General features: G+C 48.6%; 1 protein-coding gene across 7 annotated transcripts in view; it reads left to right on the plus strand.

The window, feature by feature from the left end:
• EMSY (EMSY transcriptional repressor, BRCA2 interacting) overlaps positions 1–21,239 on the plus strand; it is a 45,434-nt gene extending 24,195 nt beyond the window's left edge. For 4 of the 7 annotated variants that reach the window (XM_077926909.1, XM_077926912.1, XM_077926910.1 and 1 more), the window contains 12 exons: positions 302–475; positions 923–958; positions 1,511–1,647; positions 2,361–2,534; positions 3,795–3,993; positions 5,761–5,925; positions 6,706–6,861; positions 8,873–8,932; positions 11,582–11,736; positions 13,178–13,756; positions 17,797–18,303; positions 19,573–21,239. In XM_077926909.1, the coding sequence (XP_077783035.1) occupies positions 302–475; positions 923–958; positions 1,511–1,647; positions 2,361–2,534; positions 3,795–3,993; positions 5,761–5,925; positions 6,706–6,861; positions 8,873–8,932; positions 11,582–11,736; positions 13,178–13,756; positions 17,797–18,303; positions 19,573–19,764 (2,534 nt within the window). In that variant the 3' untranslated portion in view covers positions 19,765–21,239. Of the gene's footprint in view, positions 1–301; positions 476–922; positions 959–1,510; positions 1,648–2,360; positions 2,535–3,794; positions 3,994–5,760; positions 5,926–6,705; positions 6,862–8,872; positions 8,933–11,581; positions 11,737–13,177; positions 13,757–17,183; positions 17,282–17,796; positions 18,304–19,572 lie in introns of those variants that run through there. The other 3 variants (XM_077926913.1, XM_077926914.1, XR_013392503.1) reach the window with 2 other exon arrangements.
• Positions 21,240–23,880: the final 2,641 nt, after the last annotated feature.

The raw sequence follows: 23,880 nt of genomic DNA on the forward strand, positions 1-23,880 counted from the left end.
CCTCCCATTGGTGTCTGTTCATTTAAAGCATTTGTACCCTTGCTCTTCAGCCAGCAAGGCTCCCGGAGCGGCTTGGATACAATCAAAACAAGGCCGTCGCTCCCCACAGGCTTGCAGTCTAAAAAGCACAACGCACAAGGGGAAAGGGACAGGGCGGGAGGAGAAGAATTGAAACTCAGGCACCACTTTCTGAACAGCGGCTCATACAATGGCTGAGCTCTGATTCTTAGCTCGCAGTGTCGGTTCCTCCCGCTGATGCCTCTGCTGTCTTCCTTTCCCTCCCCCCCCCCCTTTGAACCAGGGACTCAGGCGACCTACACTCGTCCGACGGTCAGCCCATCCATTGGGACACGCATGACGGGCACGCCGGGCGGTGCCACTTACGTCAAAACCACCAGTGGCAGCATCATCACGGTCGTCCCCAAATCGCTTGCCACGCTGGGAGGCAAGATAATCAGCAGCAATATCGTTTCCGGTAGGTAGACCTGTGTCTCGAAAAAGGCAGGGACCAGATGGGTCAGTTGGGAGTCAGTGGAGCTTCGGCCGGGTTGTCTGTGTGTTGCTGCTGTATGTTTGAACAGTGGGCTCCAGCAGTAGGCTGCAAGAAGGAATTATAATTATTGATGAATTATATTTATATGCTGCCCTGTGCCTGCAGGTCTCAGGGCAGTTCACAAGGTAAAATTACAGTATAAAAATACAAAACGCGTAATCAAAATAGAAACAGAAACAGGTGAATTCCCGAGCAATGCAGCAATAAGTCTTTGCAGTAACGGCCGTCGCTGGCGCACACATGGAAACTCCATTTTTCTTCGTAGTCGAAAAGACAAATGAATGCTGATCTGTAACAGTGGCATATTTTTAGTCTGTTTGTATTTTAATTCGCTTTTTAAATTCGTATTTTCGCTGCTTTTTTTGAAAGGTAACTCCTTGATGAAGACCTATTTCCAACAAAAAGGTACCCAAAACTTGCAATGCTCTAGAAACCTTTGCATGATTCCCCAGCCCCACCCCAGCCCCCTCCATAAGGCGTCCCAGCACCCCTCACCCTGTGACTTTGCTGGTGTTTTACCGATGATGAGCTGCAAAGCCACTCAGTCTCCTGTTTTTAACTGAGATCTGCTCTGGCAGGTAAAAAGCTGCTTTGCCGGTCAATTTTTCCAGTTGGACCTGACCTGATATGAGGTTGTGCCCCTGGCCTAGCAAACTGTCCCCTTCCCAGGGTCCCTGTGCATGCTCTGGAAGCCCCTGTAGCTACAGCTCCCCAGTGACTGCTGGCCACCTTGGCTCCCTCCATTGCATTGAATGGAGAAGTGGTTATGGGTCCCCCTGCCTTGAATAGAGGGGGGGTGTCATCGGTGTTTTATTGTACCTGGTGCCCCCTAAATGCTGCTTGGATGAGGCCATTTTAAATTGTAATGACATGGGGGAACCGCAGCAGTAATGGGGCAAGCACTGCTGCTTCTAACCGAACCTCCTTTCTATTTCCCCTCCCACTCGGGCAACCAAGGAACTACGACCAAAATCACAACCATCCCCGTGACGTCCAAGCCCAACGTGATAGTGGTGCAGAAGACGACGGGGAAAGGAACCACCATCCAAGGGCTTCCTGGCAAAAACGTGGTCACGACGTTGCTAAATGCGGGGGTAAGAGAGAGGAAGTGTGATTATCGCTATTTCATCATTGTCATCAATACCCGCTGCATTGCGGGAGATGCCTTTGGGAGAAGAAAAGGCTAAAGAGTAGACCCTCCTTCCGGCAGCTCCTGCAGCCAAGCTGGTGTCAAATGTATTACTCGGATGGTCCAGCTTAAGTTTTGTGTATAGTTTGCTCTCCATTAAGCATGCAGTAGGGACGTGGGTTAAACCACAGAGCCTAGGGCTTGCCGATCAGAAGGTCGGCGGTTCGAATCCCCGTGACGGGGTGAGCTCCCGTTGCTCGGTCCCTGCTCCTGCCAACCTAGCAGTTCAAAAGCACGTCAAAGTGCAAGTAGATAAATAGGTACCGCTCTGGCGGAAAGGTAAACGGCATTTCCGTGCGCTGCTCTGGTTCGCCAGAAGCGGCTTAGTCATGCTGGCCACATGACCCGGAAGCTGTACGCCGGCTCCCTTGGCCAATAAAGTGAGATGAGCGCCGCAACCCCAGAGTCGGCCATGACTGGACCTAATGGTCAGGGGTCCCTTTACCTTTAAGGATGCAGTTACAGGGCTTTTAACCCTTTGCATTGCATAGGGGGAAATTGCTTGGTCCCATGCAGGTGGAGTATGAGAGGAGAGCAAGTGAGTTAAGTCACGTGATGCGTGTGATTTTTTAAATTTTCTGGCCCAGCCTCACCGAGGTAAACCTGTTTTGTCCTCAGGGAGAGAAAACGATCCAAGCGGTGCCAGCTGGAGCGAAGCCAGCCATCATCACGGCCACCAGGCCCATTACCAAAATGATCGTCACGCAGCCAAAAGGGATCGGGTCTGCCGTCCAGCCAGCTACCAAAATCATCCCGACCAAAATTGTATATGGGCAGCAGGGTAAAACGCAGGTATGCTTAAGAAGTTTTTTTTTTTGGGGGGGGGCAAACGTGTTTCACCACCAGCATAAAAATAGCTTTTTAACTCTCTGTCTTGCTTTGGCGAGCAAGGCCTTCTCTGCGCACTGGGTCTGGGTTGTGGCTACTAGATCTCATGAGAGCGTCCCTGGGCTTCTGGAGCCAGCGTATGGAGAGAGTCTTGCTTCCCCAGTAACGTGGAGAGCTAAACAGCTCTTTTTTGCAGTTTTTCTGCTGCAAAAAGAACTTTCAAGCTCTCTCTACCTTGCTTGTAGGATATCAACCAGCATCTTTCAACTGCGTATGTTTGAAATCATATTGTGTAGTCCATGCATTTTGCAACCTCCACTTTTCCAGGACACAACTGCATTTTGAAGTTTGAGGCTTTCACTTAACTGTGGGGCCAGTTCAGCTGTGTAATTATTATTATTATTATTATTATTATTATTATTATTATTATTATTAATAATAATAATACCCTGCCCTCCCCAGGGCTCAGGGCAGCTAACACCAGGTATAAAAACAGTTGAATAAAATACAACTTGAAAACAAGATTAAAGTACAACATTAAAATGCAGCCTCATTTCAGTAGAAACTCAAATCAAAAACTTTTGGGGGATGAAAACGTCAAATCTTCACCAAGGCCAACTATCCGGACTGGTCCTACGTGGGCCAGAAAAAAGCCAGGGAAGTCCCCAAATTAGGAGTTCCATCACAGAAGGAGAAAGGAAAAAGGAAAGAGAGGGAGGGGATCAAGTTGACTCCAAGCCAAAGGCCAGGCAGAACACCTCTGTCTTACAGGCCCTGCGGAAGGAAATCAGATCCTGCAGGGCTCTGGTTTCATGAAACAGAGTGTTCCACCAGGCTGGAGCCAGTGTTGAAAAGGCCCTGGCTTTGTTTGAGACTAATCTGACTTCCTTAGGGCCCGGGACCTCTAGGGTGTTGCTATTTATGAACTGTATTTATATTCTTCCACTTTGATTGATGAGTGCGCAGTCGGGAGAGATGAAGGGTGATGGAGAGCACTTCTCCCCTCCCACAAAAAAAGCCTTTTTAAAGGAAAGCCTGAAAAAACGAAAGCCGACTCTTTAGTGGAATTAAACATATGCCTCTGTTTCTGTGGGGAGAACTGGGTCTGGGTCTTGCCCCACCCGGTGCCGGCATGTGGGCCCCAAGAACTTTGCATGGGGATAACGTTGCCCTTGGTGTGAACAAATGTCCCCCCTGCTGTAAACTGCCCCCCCTTCTTTTCAGGTCCTTATCAAGCCAAAGCCAGTGACCTTCCAGGCAACGGTTGTGAGTGAGCAGACAAGGCAGCTGGTCACCGAAACCCTTCAGCAGGCTTCCCGGGTTGTGGAGGCGGGGAACGCTTTGCTGCCAGAGGTGAAAGAGGAGCCCCAGGCCTACACAGACAGCAGCTCCTCTTCAACAGAATCCTCGCAGGGTTCCCAAGGTTAAAGCTGCATAGATCTCCTAGCGTAATGCGGGTTGGGTTGGTTTTTATATTTTCCCGGAGGTTGCGTCCCCACGTTTTGGGGACTTCCGAGCTGAGACTAAATGATCCTAGTAGTTCCTTTGCAACTCAAAACAATTCTGTGGTTTGGACTTTGGTGGGAACAGATTGGCCTTGGCTGGCCTCATGAGCTCGGCTTCTGAGCTCTGCATCCCCAACTGTTCTGCGTGCTCATAAGATGTCCTTTGAACATGTTGTTAGTGTGCATCTGTCCGTGGAGTTAGAATCATGAAATCCTACGGCTTGGACAGTTCCCGTTGGTGGCCAGCCCCTTAGTCCCAGTTACCATGTTTCCTTAATCATAGCATGCAAGCACAGTGGCCTTAAAAGGACATGCAGCTCCATGCACACCCACGACAGAGCCCGCGCACCTGCTAATGCAATGGTACTTGGTTGCCTCCTGTTTCCGTCTTTGCCTGTGATCATTTTCGTAAGAGAACATGGCCTCCTAGATCAATGGCCGACAGGGAGCAGCAAAGTGCAAATTGGAGGAGGTGGGAGGAACAGCAGCTTTGACATCCCTGAAGTTATATGAAATTCGTTTTGAAGAGTTAGCATCCAACCAGCTCCCAAGCTGTAAGATGGGCCTGCGGCTTAGCTAGGGTAAAGATCAAAAGCAATTCATTAGAGATGCCCCCCTTCTCTAAGTGCTGTCCAGACCGCAGAGAGAATAATTGGATGCACTCTTCCCACCTTGGATTAATTCTATGCTTCCAAGTGCCAGAAGAAAGCTGCAGGGATAGCGCAGGATAGTGTGCACCCCGGAAATGATCTCTTTCAGCTTCTGCCTTCTGGAAGAAGGTACAGGGTTATAAAGACTAGGACTAGTCGCCTGAGAAACAATTTCTATCCAAATGTGATTTCGGTTTTAAATGCAGTGTAAGGAGTCTGTATGGGAGTATGCTGTATTTAGAAATGGGGTATCAGAGTTTTTAGGTTGGGATAGCTGGGATAGCAGGCTTGTTGGTTTTTGAATGTCTGATGTAGATTTTTTCTATTTCGTTGTTGTGTATGGGACAATGACAATAGAGATAATTTTTTCATCCAATGAAGCTGAACGTTGGAAGATTCAGGGCAGATAAAATAATAGAACACACAGTGGTGGCCACCACCTTGGATGGCTTTAAAAGAGGATTAGACAGATTCATGGAGGAGAGGGCTATCGATGGCTGGAATACCAGTTGCTGGAAACTGCAGGAGCATAGACTGCACTTAAAGGGACGCGGGTGGCGCTGTGGGTTAAACCACAGAGCCTAGGACTTGCCAATCAGAAGGTCGGCGGTTCGAATCCCCGCGATGGGGTGAGCTCCTGTTGCTCGGTCCCTGCTCCTGCCAACCTGGCAGTTCGAAAGCACGTCAAAGTGCAAGTAGATAAATAGGTACCGCTCTGGCGGGAAGGTAAACGGCGTTTCCGTGCGCTGCTCTGGTTCGCCAGAAGCGGCTTAGTCATGCTGGCCACATGACCCGGAAGCTGTATGCTGGCTCCCTCAGCCGATAAAGCGAGATGAGCGCCGCAACCCCAGAGTCAGCCACGACTGGACCTAATGGTCAGAGGTCCCTTTACCTTTCCTTAGACTGCACTTACGCTCAAATCCTGCTCACAGGTTTTCCACAGGCATCTGTTTGGCCGTTGTGAAAACCGGATGCTGGACTGTTGGCCTGATCCAGCAAGCTCTCCTTACGATCTTATGTTCCTTTGTGTCTCAGATTCCCAGCCTGTGGTTCACGTGATTGCCTCCCGAAGCCAAGATTGGTCAGAACACGAGATTGCTGTGGACTCCAGCCCTACCATAATCTACCAGGACGTCTCCAGTGAATCCCAGTCAGCCACTTCGACAATTAAAGCGCTGTTGGAGCTCCAGCAAACAACAGGTGGGCGCTCTTGATCCCGGAGCGTCTGTGGCTCCCTTGCGTCAACTAGCCTGCGTTTTTATTTCAGTGGCAGAAAAGGCTTTGGTCCTGTCTATGTGTGCTGCTCACCCCCTTTGCCTACAGAGCCGGTGTGGCGTGGTGGTTAGATTGTCTGACTAGATTCTGAGGGACCAGGGTTCAAATCCCCACTCGGCCATGCAGCTCACTGAGTGACCTTGGGAAAGTCGCTACCTTTCAGCCTAACCTACCCCACAGGATTGTTGTGGGGATTAAATGAGGCGAGCGAGAACCACGTACAGGCAACTCCCCATTTATCCGGGGTTATGCACTGAGGCACCGCATGTTTATGTGAAATTGCGTATATTTGGAACACCGTTGAAAAAGCCTGAAAGCAACCCAATCGCTCCCTCCAAATCTCCTTGCTCAAGCTCCAACTCTCCACAGGCCTCAAGTGTCGGTGCAAAGGCTCCTGGGATTGCCTTTGCAAAGGCTTATGGGATTGCTAGACGCTGTTTTCGCACAATTTTTGCCCTTTCTGTGCTCTTTTAGGCCCGTTTTGCCCCTTTCGTGCCACTTGCAGCGCAGTTGCTCATGAAAATGGGGAGCTGCCTGTACATCTCCTTGAATTACAAAGTGGCAAAGAAATGCAATAAATAAATGAATAAAATTTTTGGCATGTGTTGTTGGGGGCTTATGTGCTTAACTTAGTCTTGAGTCCAAAACAAAAAGCAACAACAGTGTTCTCTGTTCCTTTTCCCCCCCTCCTTTATGCGGGAGCAGTGAAGGAGAAATTGGAATCCAAGCCAAGGCAGCCAACGATTGATCTGAGCCAAATGGCCGTTCCCATCCAGATGACCCAAGAGAAGCGACATTCTCCAGAAAGCCCCTCTATCGCCGTGGTGGAGTCAGAACTGGTTGCAGAATACATCACCACCGGTGAGTCACGTAGGAGACATGCGAGGGGGAGAAGGTCCTGGTGGGACTTCAATATATATATATATATTGCAAGCAGGATGCGGAAAACTTCACAGACCTTTGGGACCTCCCAATGACCAGTTCATTGAGCATCCATCCTGATTTTGAAGGTGTGCTATCCCTTGCTTTCCACTGCATTCCCTGTATCACTTTCCTTACCGCAAAAAAACCAATCTCTTGGAGAAGCGGGTTTGATGCAGTAGAGCTCTGAATGAATGAGCAGGGCAGAGAGAATAGATCAGGCACCCCCAAACTCAGGCCTCCAGATGTTTTGGGACTACAGTTCCCATCATCCCTGACCACTGGTCCTGTTAGCTACGGATCATGGGAGTTGTAGTCCCAACACATCTGGAGGGCCGAGTTTGGGGGTGCCTGAAGTAGATTGTCACTGAAGAGTACATGATTAGCATGGAACTTGCTGCCACAGGTTGTGGTTGTGGCACTTGGTTTGGAGGGGGGATTAGAGAAATCCTTGGAGGAAGAGAAGTCGCACCAGTTGCTAGTAGCCATGATAGCTAAATGGAACTTCCATGTTTAGAGGCAACCTGCCTGAGGTGGCGCTGTGGGTTGAACCGCAGAGCCTATGACTTGCCGATCAGAAGCTCGGTGGTTCGAATCCCCACGACAGAGTGAGCTCCCATTGCTCGGTCCCAGCTCCTGCCAACCTAGCAGTTTGAAAGCACATCAAGTGCAAGTAGATAAATAGGTACCGCTCCGGCGGGAAGGTAAACGGCGTTTCCGTGCGCTGCTCTGGTTCACCAGAAGTGGCTTAGTCATGCTGGCCACATGACCTGGAAGCTGTACGCTGGCTCCCTCGGCCAGTAAAGCGAGATGAGCACCACAACCCCAGAGTTGGTAACGACTGGACCTAATGGTCAGGGGTCCCTTTACCTTTACCTTTTTACCTGGGGACAAACAGTGGAAAGAGGACTGTTGCTTTAATGCCCTGCTTGTGGGCTGGTTATCCACTTTGGGGCAGAGAATGAAGGTTTTCCTAGGCCTTGTGGTCTGAGCAGCAGGGCTGCTGTTAAATTCTTACTTTGGAGCGCTGACAGATCTTGGGAAGAAGAAAGTGCCAACTCTGGGAATTGGCCAGAGAGAATAGTTGGGGCGTCATTTGTACTACGGCTCCATCTTGGAGCCTGCAGCTGAACCACGTTCAGGAATTAGTGGAGCTTCTGAGTAAATGCAGAGTGCCTCTCTCACTACCCACACTTGGTTCCCTCCAAGAAAAACGGTGACAACAAACTCCCAACTCCAGGATTTGGAAGTACTGTGAAGGCCTCTCCATTTCCCATCCCTTCTTCATGCCTAGCAGATCCTGTTTTTGCCTGGCTTTATGGATTGTATTTGGGAATGAGGCAGTCTCCAAGGTGTGTATCTGGGAAGATTGTATGTGGCTGCTTTTCTCATCTGCTGTATGTCTCCCCTCTCGCCCACTCTCCCTCTCACACACACCCCTGCCCAAATATTGGAGCCTGTGAAATAGCTTGCCACAGATTCTTGTCAAACAGAACCATAGAATTGTAGAGTCGGGTGGGAGCCAAAGCGTCCTTGAGCCCGACCGCCTGCAATGCAGAGCAGTTGATGCCTGCCTCCCTAACGCTCGAAAATTTCTTTGGTGGCTTTATAGCCTACCCTTCCTCTCCACTTCATGGTTTGACTCCTGCAGAACGTGCGCTGAAGCTAGCATTGGATGTTAGATTAGATGTAGGTTAGTCTTCGTTCTGATCTAGCCGGCACTCTGGTTGCGTTGGTGGAACATTTTGCAACACGCTGGTTAGAGCACTCGCTCTACATGCAGAAGGTCCCAGGTTCAAGCCCCAGCGTCTTCAGGTAGGGGGCTGTGGAAGACTCCTGTCCTGGACAGATCACGATAAATAGCTGGTTTTGCTTTAGAGCAAGCGCTGGCTGGAGATGAGCAGAGCAAATCGCCTCTTCTCGTATCTCTAACATCTTTGTCTATCTGCAGACTCAGGAAGACAGCACTGTATTCCTTCACATTCGGAAGAATACCTCCAAAGCCACATAGGTTAGATGTTTTATTTCTAAAAGACATTAAAAAAATTTATAGACTGTTTTGGAGGCCCTTGGAGTGACCTTATACAGCATGGAAGTGCTGGTGTGCGTCAGCATTGGGATCCGTTATTTTATCTGGATCAGTACATTGCGTTTCCAATTTATTTTATTTTTTACACTGGAAAGCGTTGCCCAAGTGCTTATAGATTAGCAGTTTGAAGTCTCCAGTTGATTGTATTGGCTGTTGGTTATGACAGCTGCTACTGTCAACCATGGGCGCTTCGTTTTAGCCTTTCTGTGGTAGCAGAGAGAACTAGAACGTTGCCGTGACTACTTGTTCCTCTGCACCATTGCAAAAAGTGAAGAAAAGCCTCGCAAGGAGTGGGCAAGCATGTGACTGATGGCTCTAGGGCAGCGGTTCTCAACCTGTGGGTCCCCAGATGTTGTTGAACTACAACTCCCATCACCCCAGCTAGCAAGGCCAGAGCTCAGGGATGATGGGAGTTGTAGTCCAACAACATCTGGGGACCCACAGGTTGAGAAAGGCTGCTCTAGGGTCTGGAAGGAGGCTTTCTGTGGGTGACTGTAGCAGTTGTCAGAATTGACAGCTTCAATAGTCATATGGAGGCTTCTGACCACATAGAGGCTTGTTCACAAGGCATCTATGTAAACTATGTAACTGGGGAAGAGGCGTGGAGATGGTTTGGATCTTAGCCTGGGCAAATTCCTAGGTAACTGTTGCTGGATTTTAATGAGCCTATTGATTTCCCACACTTCCTTTGAAGATTTAGGACTGCCTTTTTTCTCTCTCTCAGTGGAGTGTGCCAACAAATTACTCGTTAGTTTTTATGTTTTTTTTAAAGCATAACATTTCTAGGCCTTTGTCCACTCACAATGATTAACCAGGATTCCTTGTGAGTTTCTTGGTGTACAGAATTTTCTGCGAGGGCAGAGTTATTGAAAGCAATTACAGTGGTGCCTCGCAAGACGAAAATAATCCGTTCCGCGAGTCTCTTTGTCTAGTGGTTTTTTCGTCTTGTGAAGCAACCCTATTAGCGGCTTAGCGCTATTAGCGGCTTAGCGGCTATTAAAGGCTTAGCGGCTTAGCGGCTAAAAGGCTATTAGCGGCTTAGCAGCTTAGAAAAAGGGGGGGGGGAGCAAAAAAAATCACAAGACTCGCAAGACGTTTCTGTCTTGCGAAGCAAGCCCATAGGGAAAATCGTCTTGCGAAGCAACTCAAAAATGGAAAACCCTTTCGTCTAGCGGGTTTTCCGTCTTGCGAGGCATTCGTCTTGCGGGGCACCACTGTACTCAAGAGGGAGTTTCACTTGTGCCATTGCTGTGATACAGAAGATGATAGAAAAGACCCAAAACATGGCACCTTTAACCAGGACGAGTCCACAGGGTTCCTGGCAGGCGTCTGGTTGGCCTCTGTGAGAACAGGATGCTCAGCTAGTTGGACCTTTGACCTGACCCAGCTGCCAGGCTTTTCTTAACATTGTGTTATCCCCTTGTGTGTATTTGCACAGGGCGTTAAGAATGTGGTTTTGTTCCTAACCCTTACTAGTGTGTAGGCTTTTGGAAGACACCTTGTGTGTTCACTTGGAACTGCAAAGGACGGGGAAACGAGACATTCTGACGGGGACTTGGTTTTCCTGAGCCTTCAAAAGCCTCCACCTGTTTGGGGGGTAGCAGTGGAAAACCAGCTTGCAACCTTTCTGTCCAGCTCCACTGTGACTCGAAAGACTCAGCAGGAGGAGACTTGGAATCCCAGGGCAGGGAGCAGATTTGGCCCCATTCCACCCACCCTTTGCTTTTCTCCGTAGGAATGAACAAATGGCCAAGAACAATTGGCCATAAGAACATAAGAAGAGCCTGCTGGATCAGGCCAATGACCCAAGTAGTGCCGCACTCTGCTCTTACAGTGGCCAACCAGATGCTCGTTATGGGAAACGCGCAAGCAGGATTCAAACGCAAGTGCCCCCTCTCCCCTTCTGTGGTTTCCAGCAGCTGGCTTTCAGAAGCATCCCTGCCTCCCAGCCGTGGAGGCAGAGCAAAAACCATCATGGCTAGTAGCTGTCGACAACCCTCTTTTCCATTTATAGTGGGTGAAGTTAAAGCTCCGCAGGTGGGGTCAGCAATGCATCAAGGACAGTCTCTGCTCTTTCCCCTGGAAACTTGCTGACGGAGATCCCGTGTGTGTGTCTATGCACGTAGGAGAAAGGTGCAGGATGGGATCCTTGCAGTGTACAACCCCACTCTGTGCTGTACCCTTTGGCCTTCTTGAGCAAGATTTGGAACATGGTGGCTGCTTAGAAGCGGTGCTCTCTGTTCCTTCCCGCCCCACCCACCCCTCCCAGATCTACACTGTCGCTTTAGGTGACATTCCCCACCTGCCTGTAGCTGTACCAGCCCTAGGGCTGTGGGGAGTTGTAGTTCAAAGCGCTTAGAGGCAAAGGCCGATCCACGCCCCTTTGACCCCAGCATGTAAGGCTAGCACTGCTGCTGAACACACATACTTTAAATCTCACCAAGTTTTCCATGGCTTCATGAGAATTCCAGTGGAGCAGGCAGCTTTGTGACACACCCTGAGAGGCTACCGTTGACCTTTTTCTTTCTTTCTTCCTTCCTTCCTGTCCTTCCTTCCCTTTCTCACTTCCAGTTAGCCACCGGTCCCAGCCTCACCAGCAGTCCTCCCAGCCCCAGCGAACTCTACTGCAGCACGTGGCCCAGTCCCAGACAGCAACGCAAACGTCGGTCGTGGTGAAATCCATCCCAGCCTCCTCCACGGGCGCCATCACCCACATCATGCAGCAGGTCGGTAACCGTCTCTCCAACGCGGCCTTTTTTCGCTCCAGGGAGGTTCCGGTGATTGGGCCTCCGGTATCTAGCTGTTTCCCCTCTTGAGGTGGTGATGCTAGAGATTTGGAAACTCCCTCCCCGGAGAAGCTAATACAGTGGTACCTTGGTTCTCAAACGCCTTGGTACTCCAACAACTTGGAATCCAAACACTGGAAACCCGGATGTAAGTGTACCGGTTTGCAAACTTTTTTTGGGAAGCGGAACATGCTCCGTTTTGAGTGTAATTCTTCCAATTTGAGTGCCACACTTCTGTTTTGAGTGTTACCCTGAGGTTTCTCTGGTTTTGCTATTTATTTTGCGTTTTTCTGGCTCTTTTTGTTTTGTTTTTGTGACTATGTGGAACTCAGTTCAGCTACTGATTGATTGATCGTGTAACTGGAGTACATTGTTTATTGCTTTCATTTTATGGGTCAATGGTCTCGTTAGATAGTAAAATTCATGTTAAATTGCTGTTTTAGGGGTTGTTTTTAAAAGTCTGGAACGGATTAATCCGTTTTGCATTACTTTCTATGGGAAAGCGCGCCTTGGTTTTGGAACGCTTTGGTTTTGGAACGGACTTCCGGAACGGATTAAGTTTGAGAACGAAGTTACCACTGTAATAATATTAATAATACCCCGTATATACACATTTAAAAGACCACGGATTGTTCAATCAGCCGAAACTTTAGGAGAAAAGGAATTTTTTCCCCCTGGCACCTGGGGATATGTAAGGGTGGCACCAGGCAGGCATACCTGGGGAGGGCATTCCACAAATGGGGATCCAGCTCAGATAAGATCCATTCTCGTGTTGCCTCCCTCCAGACCTCTCATGGAGGAGGCACGTGAAGAAGGACCTCAGTGTCAGGAGTTCAGCCTACACTCGAGTTGGACCCTGGCAGAGACACATGCCCGACTGGCATGTTCCCTCCCTCCTGGTCGATCGTTCAGGAGCTTCAAAAGCTTTCTTCAGCCTGAAATTCACAGCGACCGATGCCAACAGACACCGGCACACTTAGGGATCCGCAGAGTCTTCACAGCTTTGCATAACAGACCTCAACAACTCAGCATTTTGGCTAATCTACTTTATTTACACATAAACACAGGAGGGAGCACTGCAACATGGCTCCCTCTCTCTCTAGCATCAGGCAGCAAAGAGAAAAAGAACAAAGGACAATAGTCCCACTTCACAGAACACAGTAACGCAAACATCCTGTCTCCGTCACTTCCCACTCTGTGGAGTCAAAACATACACCGTCATGTGAAAGACAACAATCCCATGACTGCAATCACGGGGCAGGAATTCTAACACTCATATCATGATTGCAGGGTCCAGGCTGGCTCATATGGGGAGTGGTATCCCGTATGAATACATTGAACGCTGACGTCTTTTTGCTCCCTCTCCTTTGTGTGCATCAAGGCCCTGAGCAGCCACACGGCCTTCACCAAGCACAGCGAGCAGCTGGGGACAGAGGAAGGGGAGGTAGAGGAGATGGACACCTTGGACCCCCAGACGGGCCTCTTCTACCGCTCGGCGCTGGTGCAGGCACAGAAGCAGCAGAAGCTGAGCCAGCCACCCCAGCTGGAGCAGACGCAGCTTCAGGTCAAGACCCTCCAGTGCTTCCAGGCCAAACAGAAGCAGACCATCCACCTCCAGGCAGAACAGCTGCCCCACAAGCTGCCCCAGATGCCCCAGCTCTCCATCCGGCACCAGAAGCTCGCCCCGCTGCCGCAGGAGCTGGCTCAGCCCAAGCTGGATGCCCCGCAGGCGGCGGCGCCTCCTCCTCCTCCCCACCACCCCATAGCCCGCGAGAGGCAGCTGCCCACCTTGGTGGCCCAGCCCCAGCAGACGGTGGTCCAGGTCCTGGCCGTCAAGACCACCCAGCAGCTGCCTAAACTGCAGCAGGCGCCCACCGCCCAAAAGATCTACGTCCAGCCCCAGCCGCCCCAGGGACAGATGCAGCTCTCAACCCCTCCTGAGAAGCAGCCGGCGAGCCAGGTAAAGGATTCGGGGCGCTAGGGGTGCTGCGAGGGGTTGGGGGGGGAGAATTCCACTTGCCTTGAGGGCCCCATGGAAGCTGCCATGTCGAACAGTGAAAAAAAAGACAGTCACGGAACCAAGAAATTACACAAAACAAAAGAAATTACCGCGAAAATCCCTGGAACGAGAAGTACCGTATTTTTTGCTCTGTAAGATGCACCAGCCCACAAGACGCACCTAGTATTTGGAGGAGGAAAACAAGAAAAAAAATATTCTGAATCTCAGAAGCCAGAACAGCAAGAGGGATCGCTGCGCAGTGAAAGCAGCAATCCCTCTTGCTGTTCTGGCTTCTGGGATAGCTGCGCAGCCTGCATTCGCTCCATAAGACGCACACACATTTCCCCTTACTTTTTAGGAGGGAAAAAGTGAGTCTTATAGAGCAAAAAATATGGTAATAGACTACAGAATAACAAAAAATCAAAAAATAAACTAGAATTAAACAAAGACTTTACAAGATGCCGGCTACAAAACTCGTTTCACTGAACTAATCCGTTTCCTCAAAAGGGAATAAAGAAATTATAAGATTTTAAGTGGGATCAAACAAGAGCAGGGCTAAAAATGCTTCCTCGAGTTTACAAAAAAGGTATGAAAACCTCAGTGACAGGTTTTAAACATAGGCTTATTTAAGAGAATCCAGCAGCAGTGATAAGAAATTGAGGTTTTAAAGTTTCAAACAAACTCAAAAAACAGGGCAGAAACTCAATTTTTTTAAAAACATGAACCTTATTTAAGAGAACCAAGCAGTAGTAATAAGAATTGAGTTTGTTTCTTTATTTCCTTCTGAGGAAACTGATTAGTTCAGTGAAACGAGTTTTGTAGCCAGCATCTCATAAAGTCTTTGTTTAATTCTAGTTTATTTTTTTGATTTTTGTTATTCTATAGTCGATTACTTCTCGTTTCAGGGATTTTCACGATAATTTCTTTTGTTTTGTGTAATGCCATGTTGAACAGAGCAGCCACCGTCTCCTCCTGCCGATGGACGGCACTTGGTAGCACTCGTATGATTTGCCTGTGAGGAGGTTGAGGCTTTGGCCAGGACAGAGCTGAGGGGGCAGAGAATCAGTGGCAAATATATAGTGCCTTTGTAGGCTTTCCGTGCTTGTGCTCCTGTTCCCAAGCACCCTTCCCTCTGCTCTTACAATTTTTATTACAATACAGTCGCATCTTTCGCAGGGGGTTGGGTCCAAGGCTTCCAACTAAACCCCGAAACCGCCTAAACACAGAGCCTTGGAGCCATCTCATGTCTGGCAGGTTTGGCGGGGGGGGGGGGGGGAGAGAGAGAGAGAGAGTGCCCAGCACTCCCAGAGCCCACGCCTTTCAATCAGGTTTTGCCCTCCAAGCAAAGCAGAGAGGCTAAACGCTCTTTTCGTTCCATGCAAACCCAGGGTAATAATAATAATAATAATAATTTATTTATTTATACCCCGCCCATCTGGCTGGGTCCCCCCAGCCATTCTGGGCGGCTTCCAACAAAACACTAAAATACAATAATGTATTAAACATTAAAAGCTTCCCTAAACAGGGCTGCCTTTAAATGTCTTCTAAAAGTTTGGTAGTTATTTTTCTTTTTGACATCTGGTGGGAGGGCGTTCCACAGGGCGCCACTACCGAAAAGGCCCTCTGCCTGGTTCCCTGTTGCTTTGCTTCTCGCAACGAGGGAACCGCCGGAAGGCCCTCGGCGCTGGACCTCAGAGTCCGGGCAGAACGATGGGGGTGGAGACGCTCCATCAGGTCTACTGGGCCGAGGCCGTTTAGGAGCTTTTAAGCTCTCCACCTTGCTTCAGATATCTGCCATCTTCAAATAGCTAAAGGGTTGTCACATGGAAGAGAGAACAAGCTTGTTTTCTCCTGCCCTGGACAGTAGGACTCGAACCAATGGCTTCATGTTACAAGAAAAGAGATTCCGACTAAACATCAGAAAGAATTGCTCTAACAGAGGTGTTAGTGGAACGGTCTCTCTTGGGAGGTTGTGGACTCTCCTTCCTTGGAGGTTTTTAAGCAAAGGTTAGATGGCCAGCTGCCATGGATGCTTTAGCTGAGATTCCTGCATTGCAGGGGGTTGGACTAGATGACCGTAGTCCAACTCTTCGATTCTATGTTTGGGGGGAAAGGCCTATTCGGTGTGCCCACTCTGGAATGCTGGCGATAATAATAATAATATTTTATTTACCGTATTTTTTGCTCTATAAGACTCACTTTTTCCCTCCTAAAAAGTAAGGGGAAATGTGTGTGCGTCTTTTGGAGCGAATGCAGGCTGCACAGCTATCCCAGAAGCCAGAACAGCAAGAGGGATTGCTGCTTTCGCTGTGCAGCGATCCCTCTTGCTGTTCTGGCTCCTGAGATTCAGAATATTTTTTTTCTTGTTTTCCTCCTCCAAAAACTAGGTGCATCTTGTGGACTGGTGCGTCTTATAGAGCGAAAAATACGGTATATCCCGCCCTCCCCAGCCAAAGCCGGGCTCAGAGCGGCTAACAACAATAAAAGTAACACCGCGATGCTCATATGAGATCTTACCGGATCTCAGATAGCTTTACGGGACACTGGGAGTCTCCCGTAATCTGTGCTCCAAGAGGGTTTTGCCCTCCCTCCACCTCAATAGCAAGGCGGAAAGCTTCACATCCCTTTCTGTGCCAGGGAAGCCCAAAATAACTCTTAAATGCTCCACCTTGCTTGGTTGCACAGTTTCAAACCTTGCTTGGTTGCACGGTTTCAAACAACCCGCCTGTAGTGGTAGAAATTGTGCAGGTTAAATGCACATAACTTGCGATCGTTCTGTATGTATGATGACTTCTCTCCTCCAAGGAGCACAAGGTAGATTTCTTGGTTCTCCTTGTCCCCATTTTATCCTCGCTACAGCCCTGTGAGGTAGCATAGGAAGAACATAGAAAGCTGTCTTGTATGCAGTCGGACCGTGGGTCTCCCTAGCTCAGCATTGACAGACATGACTGACAGAGGCAGTCTCCCTAGCTCAGCATTGACAGACATGACTGACAGAGGCTCTCCGTGGTTTCAGAGGTCTCTCTCAGCCCTACCTGGGAATGCTGCTAGGGATTTAAATTGGGAGCTTTGGCATGCAAGGCAGTTGATCTGAGCTATGACCCTTAGGCTGAGGGAGTGTCTGGCTCCAAGGTCACCCATTTAACTTCATAGTTGCACGGTGATTAAGCTCACGTTTAAGCTATGCTGTGCCAGGAGTTTTTGAAAGTCTGAGCTGGGTGCAAGGAAGGAGCGACCCCTCTCTGAGCTAGGAAGAGAAGCCCCGCCAGGCTAGTGATTTCTGTTAGTTTCAGACGCTTTCTAAATACAGATCTTTTGCAACTGCCATTGCATGGACCGATTTCCTGATTTTATTTCATTTTCACTTTTGTTTTGTTCTTCTTTTTAGGTATAAAGTTATTGATTTCTGTCCCCGTAATACCTTTTTTTGTTAATTTCTGTGGAACGTAAAGACGAAGGCCCGGCGGCACTCTAAGGACTTCCATTGTACGTCTTCCTTTGTCGTTTTACATCACCCTCAGCTTAGTAAAAACTGCTTCCTCTGAGAAGAGCAAACCTCCTTTTCCTTGGGGAAGGGCGCAAAAGCACGAAGGGGAAACCAAGGAAAAATGAATCAGCAGACAAAAACATGTATCGATTGCCATAGACGCTTAGGGGCAAAAAGTCACTCCTCTCTTTTTAAAACTGGCTCTCTGAGCCTTTTGAGGTGGGGGCAGGGGTGGAATTGAGCAGGGAAATGCTTTGGGGGGTGTAAATCCCAAAGGAATACGGGACTGCTGGTTGTAGATGCCTAAGCAAGGCACCTTGCAGTCTGAACGCCTCTCCTGCCTCTTAACTTATTACCCCCCTTACGTTGCTATGGATTATTCTGTCCCACAGCACTTTCACTTTCAAAATCACGCCCCCGTTGCTGGTGTTTATTACTGTCATTTAGGTTTAAGTAGCGCCATCCGTCCCGCCAACCTGCCTGTAACGCGCATAACCCCCCTTTTAATTCCCAGGTGCACCAGCCCATCATAACCCAAGGATCCTCTGTTACAAAGATAACCTTTGAAGGCCACCAGCCGCCCACCGTCTCCAAGGTGACCAGCATCAGCGCGGTGCCCAAGCTGGCGCCGCCCCTTCCGAACCTCTTTCCCGCCCAGGTGTCCGCAAAGACGGCGGTGGCGGACATTTTGAAAATGTCCATGATGGAAGCCCAGATCGACACCAGCGCGGACCGCGTGGCGGCGGACCCGCCAAACAGCAAGGCCTCCCCCGTCACTGGTGGGCCGCCCGGCGAAGCGGAATCAGTGCCCGCCTCGGTGCTGAGAGTGGCCACGGTCGGGATGGCAGCGTCGGTCCTCCAGCAGCCCAAGCGCCTGGACTCTGCCTCGAGCCCCCCTGCTGTCAGGCTGCCCTTGCCAGAGAGGAAGCAGGGCACCCCGGCTGCCGGCAACCACTTCATTCGCATCCAGAACATCGCCCCAAAGAAAGTGGAGGAGATACCTGCGGAGATCTTGATCCAGGTAAACTGGGGGGAGATAAAAGAGAAGTTTAAGGAACCGCAGAAAGAGGAGGAAGGAAGTCACATTTTAAAATGTCAGAATGATTGTAAAATCAGTGAAATGTATAGAGTGGTATACATACGCTTCGGGTTACATAGGCTTCAGGTTACAGACTCCGCTAACCCAGAAATGGTACCTTGGGTTAAGAATTTTGCTTCAGGATAAGAAAAGAAATTGTGCGGCGGCAGCGTGAGGCCCCATTAGCTAAAGTGGTGCTTCAGGTTAAGAACAGTTTCATGTTAAGAACGGACCTCTGGAACGAATTAAGTACTTAACCCGAGGTATCACCGTACAGTGGTACCTCAGGTTACAAACGCTTCAGGTTACAAACTCTGCTAACCTGGGAGAGTTATCTCAAGTTGAGAACTTTGCCCCAGAAAGAGAACGGAAATCGCGTGCCAGCGGCAGTAAAAGGCCCCATTAGCGAAATCACACCTCTAGTTAAGAACAGTTTCAGGTTAAGAACAGACCTCCGGAACAAATTAAGTTCATAACTAGAGGTACCACTGTGTATCTGAGAAGTATAAATTAAAAAAAAAAAAAAAAGCTGTCACAAAAAGTGCCTTTAAGCTCTCTTTGCCTTGCTCCCCTTTGCTATGTTTTTATTTTTTATTTTTTATTAAAGTTTTTTTTTGTTTTACAGAAGTATGTGTAATGTCTCTCGTATTTTTTTCTATTTTGCTTAATGTATGTAGGGTTTGGTTTCAGCGTTGTTCTCGCAGGTTCTCTGCTATTCACTTGTGTTCCTTTGGTGGTGAGAGAGGTTGGGGTTGGCCTAGGGTGTGGCTGTTCATTTGTGGTTGGCTGTGGTGGTCTTTGTTTTCATGTGTGAGTGGGGTGGGTGGGTGTTTTGGATCAGGTTAGCCATATTGATTTGTATGCTGTTGGTGGAGGATTGTCATTGTCTTGTTGGGCTGTGTATGTGATAAAGGGGAGCCATAAAGGTGTCTTCTTCTGTTTGTCCCTGCGTCAGTTTCAGTTTATTGGCTAATTTTTCTAGTAGGGCTGTTTCCCATACTATTTGGTACCATTGGTCTATGCTTACTCCTGACAGGTCTCTCCAGTCTCTGGTTATAGGTGGGTTATGAGTTCTTTGTGGTGTAAATGGGCATTGTTGTCCTAGAAGATGTTTACTAAGGCCAATTCTGGGGTGATGTCTAATACTTGCTTAGTTATTTTACATATTTCTCGTATGGCTGTTAATGCACAGTTTCCCTCCTCCTCTTCCAGACGATCCCTCAGTTTTCCGTGGCCTGCCATTCCACCTCCAACGTGGTTGTGGAGCCCAGCGGCCTCCTTGAGCTCAACAACTTCACCAGCCAGCGCCTCGACGAGGAGGAGACCGCGATGGAACAGGACCTCGACAGCGGCAACGAGGACGGGACCGAGCCCAGCCCAATGCAGAGCTCCGAACACTCGTAGCGTGCCTGGGATGCTGGCGTGCACTTTAAAAGGATGACGGTCCCTGGAAGGCGAAGCAAAGGCTCGGCTGCTGGTGTCGAAGACTCCCTTGTAGTATTCTCCAGAAGCACTTTTTTGGGGGGGCTCGCCAAGCATCGGGGTGCTGGCGGAGAACAGCAGTGGTCGCGAAATGATTTCGGAGGTAGATGGTGTTGCCGCGCCGGTTTAGCCGTACGACAGTGGGAATGTATTTTTTTTTCAAGCAAAGAAGACAAAACACGCGGCGGTTTTTATTTCTTAAAGGCGTCACCGAAGTTTTTGTTTGCTACGACATCCTGGACCGGCTGATAAAAACGTTCTTGGTTGAAAACAGGCAGCAGCGCTCTCCGTTTGTAGTTGAATGAAACTCCCATCCCAAGATGTTTGTAATTTTATTTTATTTTTTAAAAACGTAGCATGCCTAGGTCCTTTGGTGCTGGGAAAGCACTTAAGAAATTTTGTCTAGTGTGTGTTGTGGCTTCCCTGCACTGATGTGCCATTTTATTTTCAAATAAGCTTATGAAGATCGGCCGCTTCTAAACACAAAGCAGTATTGTCCAGGAACACTCAGGATCGCAGGGAAAACACGCTGCGAGGAGATCCTCTTACTGGATCAGACACCAAGAAATCACATTTCTTCCAGGCATAGATGAAATCGTCCCACATTTAAAGTTAAAGTTATTTTTATTTATTCAAAATAGGAAAACCTGAAGAGAGAATTCCAGCTTCACGCTCCTTGGTCCTGTTAAACAGGCCCAGCAACCTCAGTACTTTCTTTTCTTTTTTGTAAAGAGACACGGTTGGATCTTTAAGCTGCAGGGTGGGAGAAATACGTCTCAAAAACAGAACAAAGGGCATTGATAATCCGAGAGAGGAACTGTGTTGTGGGTTGTGACATCCAGACATTTCTTTTGTTCTTATGTGCTTTTTTTCTTTTTTAAAAAAGAGGAAATTTAATTATGACTGTTAAGAGACTTTACAAAGAACACACACCTTAAACACTTTACAAAGAACACACACCTTAAAATTACTGACCTTCTGTTGTTTCTGAGATGATCCTTTTCCAAGCCTTACCATTTTTGTTTGCACAACAAATAATACAATTTTTTTAAAGGTGTGTGTGTTGCGTCGACTGAATCAACTGTAGTAAAAAGTAAGAAACGGTCTGTACAACTAAGTAATGAAGACGTTGTTTTTTTAAAAAAAGGGGGGGAGAAAGAACTGTATATAGGAACTGGTTTTTTAACGTGACTTTTTTCTTTTTTGTATAGATTTCATTATAAATAAGCATTTTTGATGTATCCTGTATATACATATCAGTTGAACTGCCCTGTTTTTTTTTGGTGCTGAAATACTACTTCAAGTAGATATTCTCTGAAGGCTCTAATACAACTTGTGTCAAATATTTTCTAAATGGTGATTTTAGTGTTTTGTAATTAAATGGCCGCTTGAGAGAACACTCCGGAAAGTGAAGTATGATAACCGAAAACACTCTGTTGTCCATTTAAGCATCTTGTATCTGTGTGTATTGCTTGGCTCTCCCCACTAGGTGGCACTGTTGACCATTCTTTGTTAACATCTCTATAAAAAGTCAACAACGCTCTCCCCTATTGCGATAATCCTCCTTATTGCTCTAGGACAGGTGAGGAACACAGAGGGAGAGGGATGCTGATGTCTACTAGGCAGGATGGCTACGTTCTGCATCCACATCCGCTGGAAACCACAGGAGGGGAGAGAGCTCGGGTTCGAATCGTGATTGCGGCTTTCCCCCCAGTCATCTGGTTGGCCGCTGTGAGAACAGGATTCTGGAACAGAAAGGCCATTCGCCTGATCCTGCAGGGGTCTTCTCATGTTCTTATGCAGGGACCAGAAAACTTTTTCAGCAGGGGGCCACTCCACTGTCCCTCAGACCTTGTGGGGGGCCGGACTATATTTTGGGAGGGAAATGAACAAATTCCTATGCCCCACAAATAACCCAGAGGTGCATTTTAAATAAAAGCACACATTCTACTCAGGTAAAAACAGGGTGGCCCCACAAATAAAAAAGCACACATTCTACTGAAAAAACATTCTACATTCTTCTGAAAAAACACGCTGATTGCCAGACCATCCGTGGGCTGGATTGAGAAGGTGATTGGGCCGGATCTGGCCCCCGGACCTTAGGTTGCCTACCCATGTTCTTATGAAAGATAGATTGGCCAGCTATCCTTATGAGTCTGGTTGTGCTTCTTTCAATAAGAAACCGCAGCTTCTTCGGATGCTGTTGAGGCTTCCCCTAGAACCCACGAAGGCTCTGAACACCCACACAAGCACATACCGCTCACTGCCCCCTTGGTCATGAGAGCAGCTACCTTTGTTCTCCCCCTGAAAGTACGTAGAGATGAAAGAGGACGTTGGAAGAGTGTGACCCTCCTTCCCACTTCCCCTTTCAGCTCTATTCACTTCAAGGCTCATATCGGTTCTTCCGGATTCAACTTCTGCGGAGATCCCTCGGAAAAGCGAAGCCCGTGCACCTACCCAGCGCGATCTCTTGGGGGAGGGTGGCTGATCGGGCAGGGTTGGGGGGACAGACTCTGAAACCCCAAATTGGCCCATAAGCCTAAAAAGGATGGCAACCCAATGTAAAGAACTAGAGGACAGATTGGGCTGGAGAGGGAGGGATGAGATAAGAGCAAAGTGAAAGCTGCGAAATGTACAGGCAGGGAAAGGTTATTGGTGAAAGGAAACAGAGATGTGATGGACCTTTTCAAATAGGAGGCTAGTTCAGTCTAGGGACGCAGTTGGCGCTGTGGTCTAAACCACAGAGCCTAGGGCTTGCCGATCAGAAGGTTGGCGGTTTGAATCCCTGCGACGGGGTAAGCTCCCGTTGCCCGGTCCCTGCTCCTGCCAACCTAGCAGTTTGAAAGCACGTCAAAGTACAAGTAGATAAATAGGTACCGCTCCGGCGGGAAGGTAAACAGCATTTCCGTGCGCTGCTCTGGTTTGCCAGAGGCGGCTTAGTCATGCTGGCCACATGACCCAGAAGCTGTACGCCGGCTCCCTTGGCCAATAAAGTGAGATGAGCACCGCAACCCCAGAGTCGTCTGCGACTGGACCTAACGGTCAGGGGTCCCTTTATCTTTAGTTCAGTCTAAAGTGTAGATCAGTTGATTCCACAATGCAGGACCTGGTGTCCTCAAGCAGAAGCCAGGGCCCCACTGTCTTGGTAAAACCCACTGCTGATGCTTGCATCTCCTGATCCCTTCTCCCAAGTCAGTCTCAAACACCCCCTTTCTCCCAGTGCCCCACTCCTCAGTATCTGGCCATTATTTCTCAGTGCCCAGCCCTGACAGCAGATTTTATGTATTCTGTATTCTGCTAATACATCATCACCAGCATCATCATTTTGGCACTGTGTTTGTTGTGGCCACCTTATCCTAAAATAACACGATCATGCTGGTATTAGGTACTTTTTGCTGAGACTGAAATTCCTTCATTGTCCTACAGGGTGTGCCAAAGACACTCCAGTTTTCCTACCTCCGTTTAAATCAGTGTCTTCTCTCAACATCACCCACGCTGTTCACTGCAGGGCCCCTCGCGATGAGTGGGTTGGGTGGACTTTTGTCTTCTGTCTCTCCTCCGGTTGCAGCCTTTCTCAGGAAACCGGAATCAGCATAGCCAAAAGCAAAACAAAAACCCCTCCACTCTTGCAACGGCTAAACCCGAGTTGTGTAGGCAGGTTTGGAAAGAAGAGGCGTCTTTTTAAGGAAGAACAGCCGCCTTATCTGCTGGCTGCAAAACAGCGTCTATTTTATTTTTAAAAGGCTGGCTCTGAAATCACTTAGCACTTCGCCTTGCATGCAGAGTTATGAAAAGTTCATTTGCGCCCTGTGTGGACGCAGTTCCATAAGCTGTACAGTGGTACCTCGGGTTACAGATGCTTCAGGTTACAGACTCCGCTAACCCAGAAATAGTGCTTCAGGTTAAGAACTTTGCTTCAGGATGAGAACAGAAATCGTGCTCCGGCTGCGCGGCGGCAGCAGGATGCCCCATTAGCTAAAGTGGTGCTTCAGGTTAAGAACAGTTTCAGATTAAGTACAGACCTCCGGAACGAATTAA

Source organism: Podarcis muralis, chromosome 4, assembly GCF_964188315.1.
Source record: "Podarcis muralis chromosome 4, rPodMur119.hap1.1, whole genome shotgun sequence".
Lineage (NCBI taxonomy): Eukaryota > Metazoa > Chordata > Lepidosauria > Squamata > Lacertidae > Podarcis > Podarcis muralis.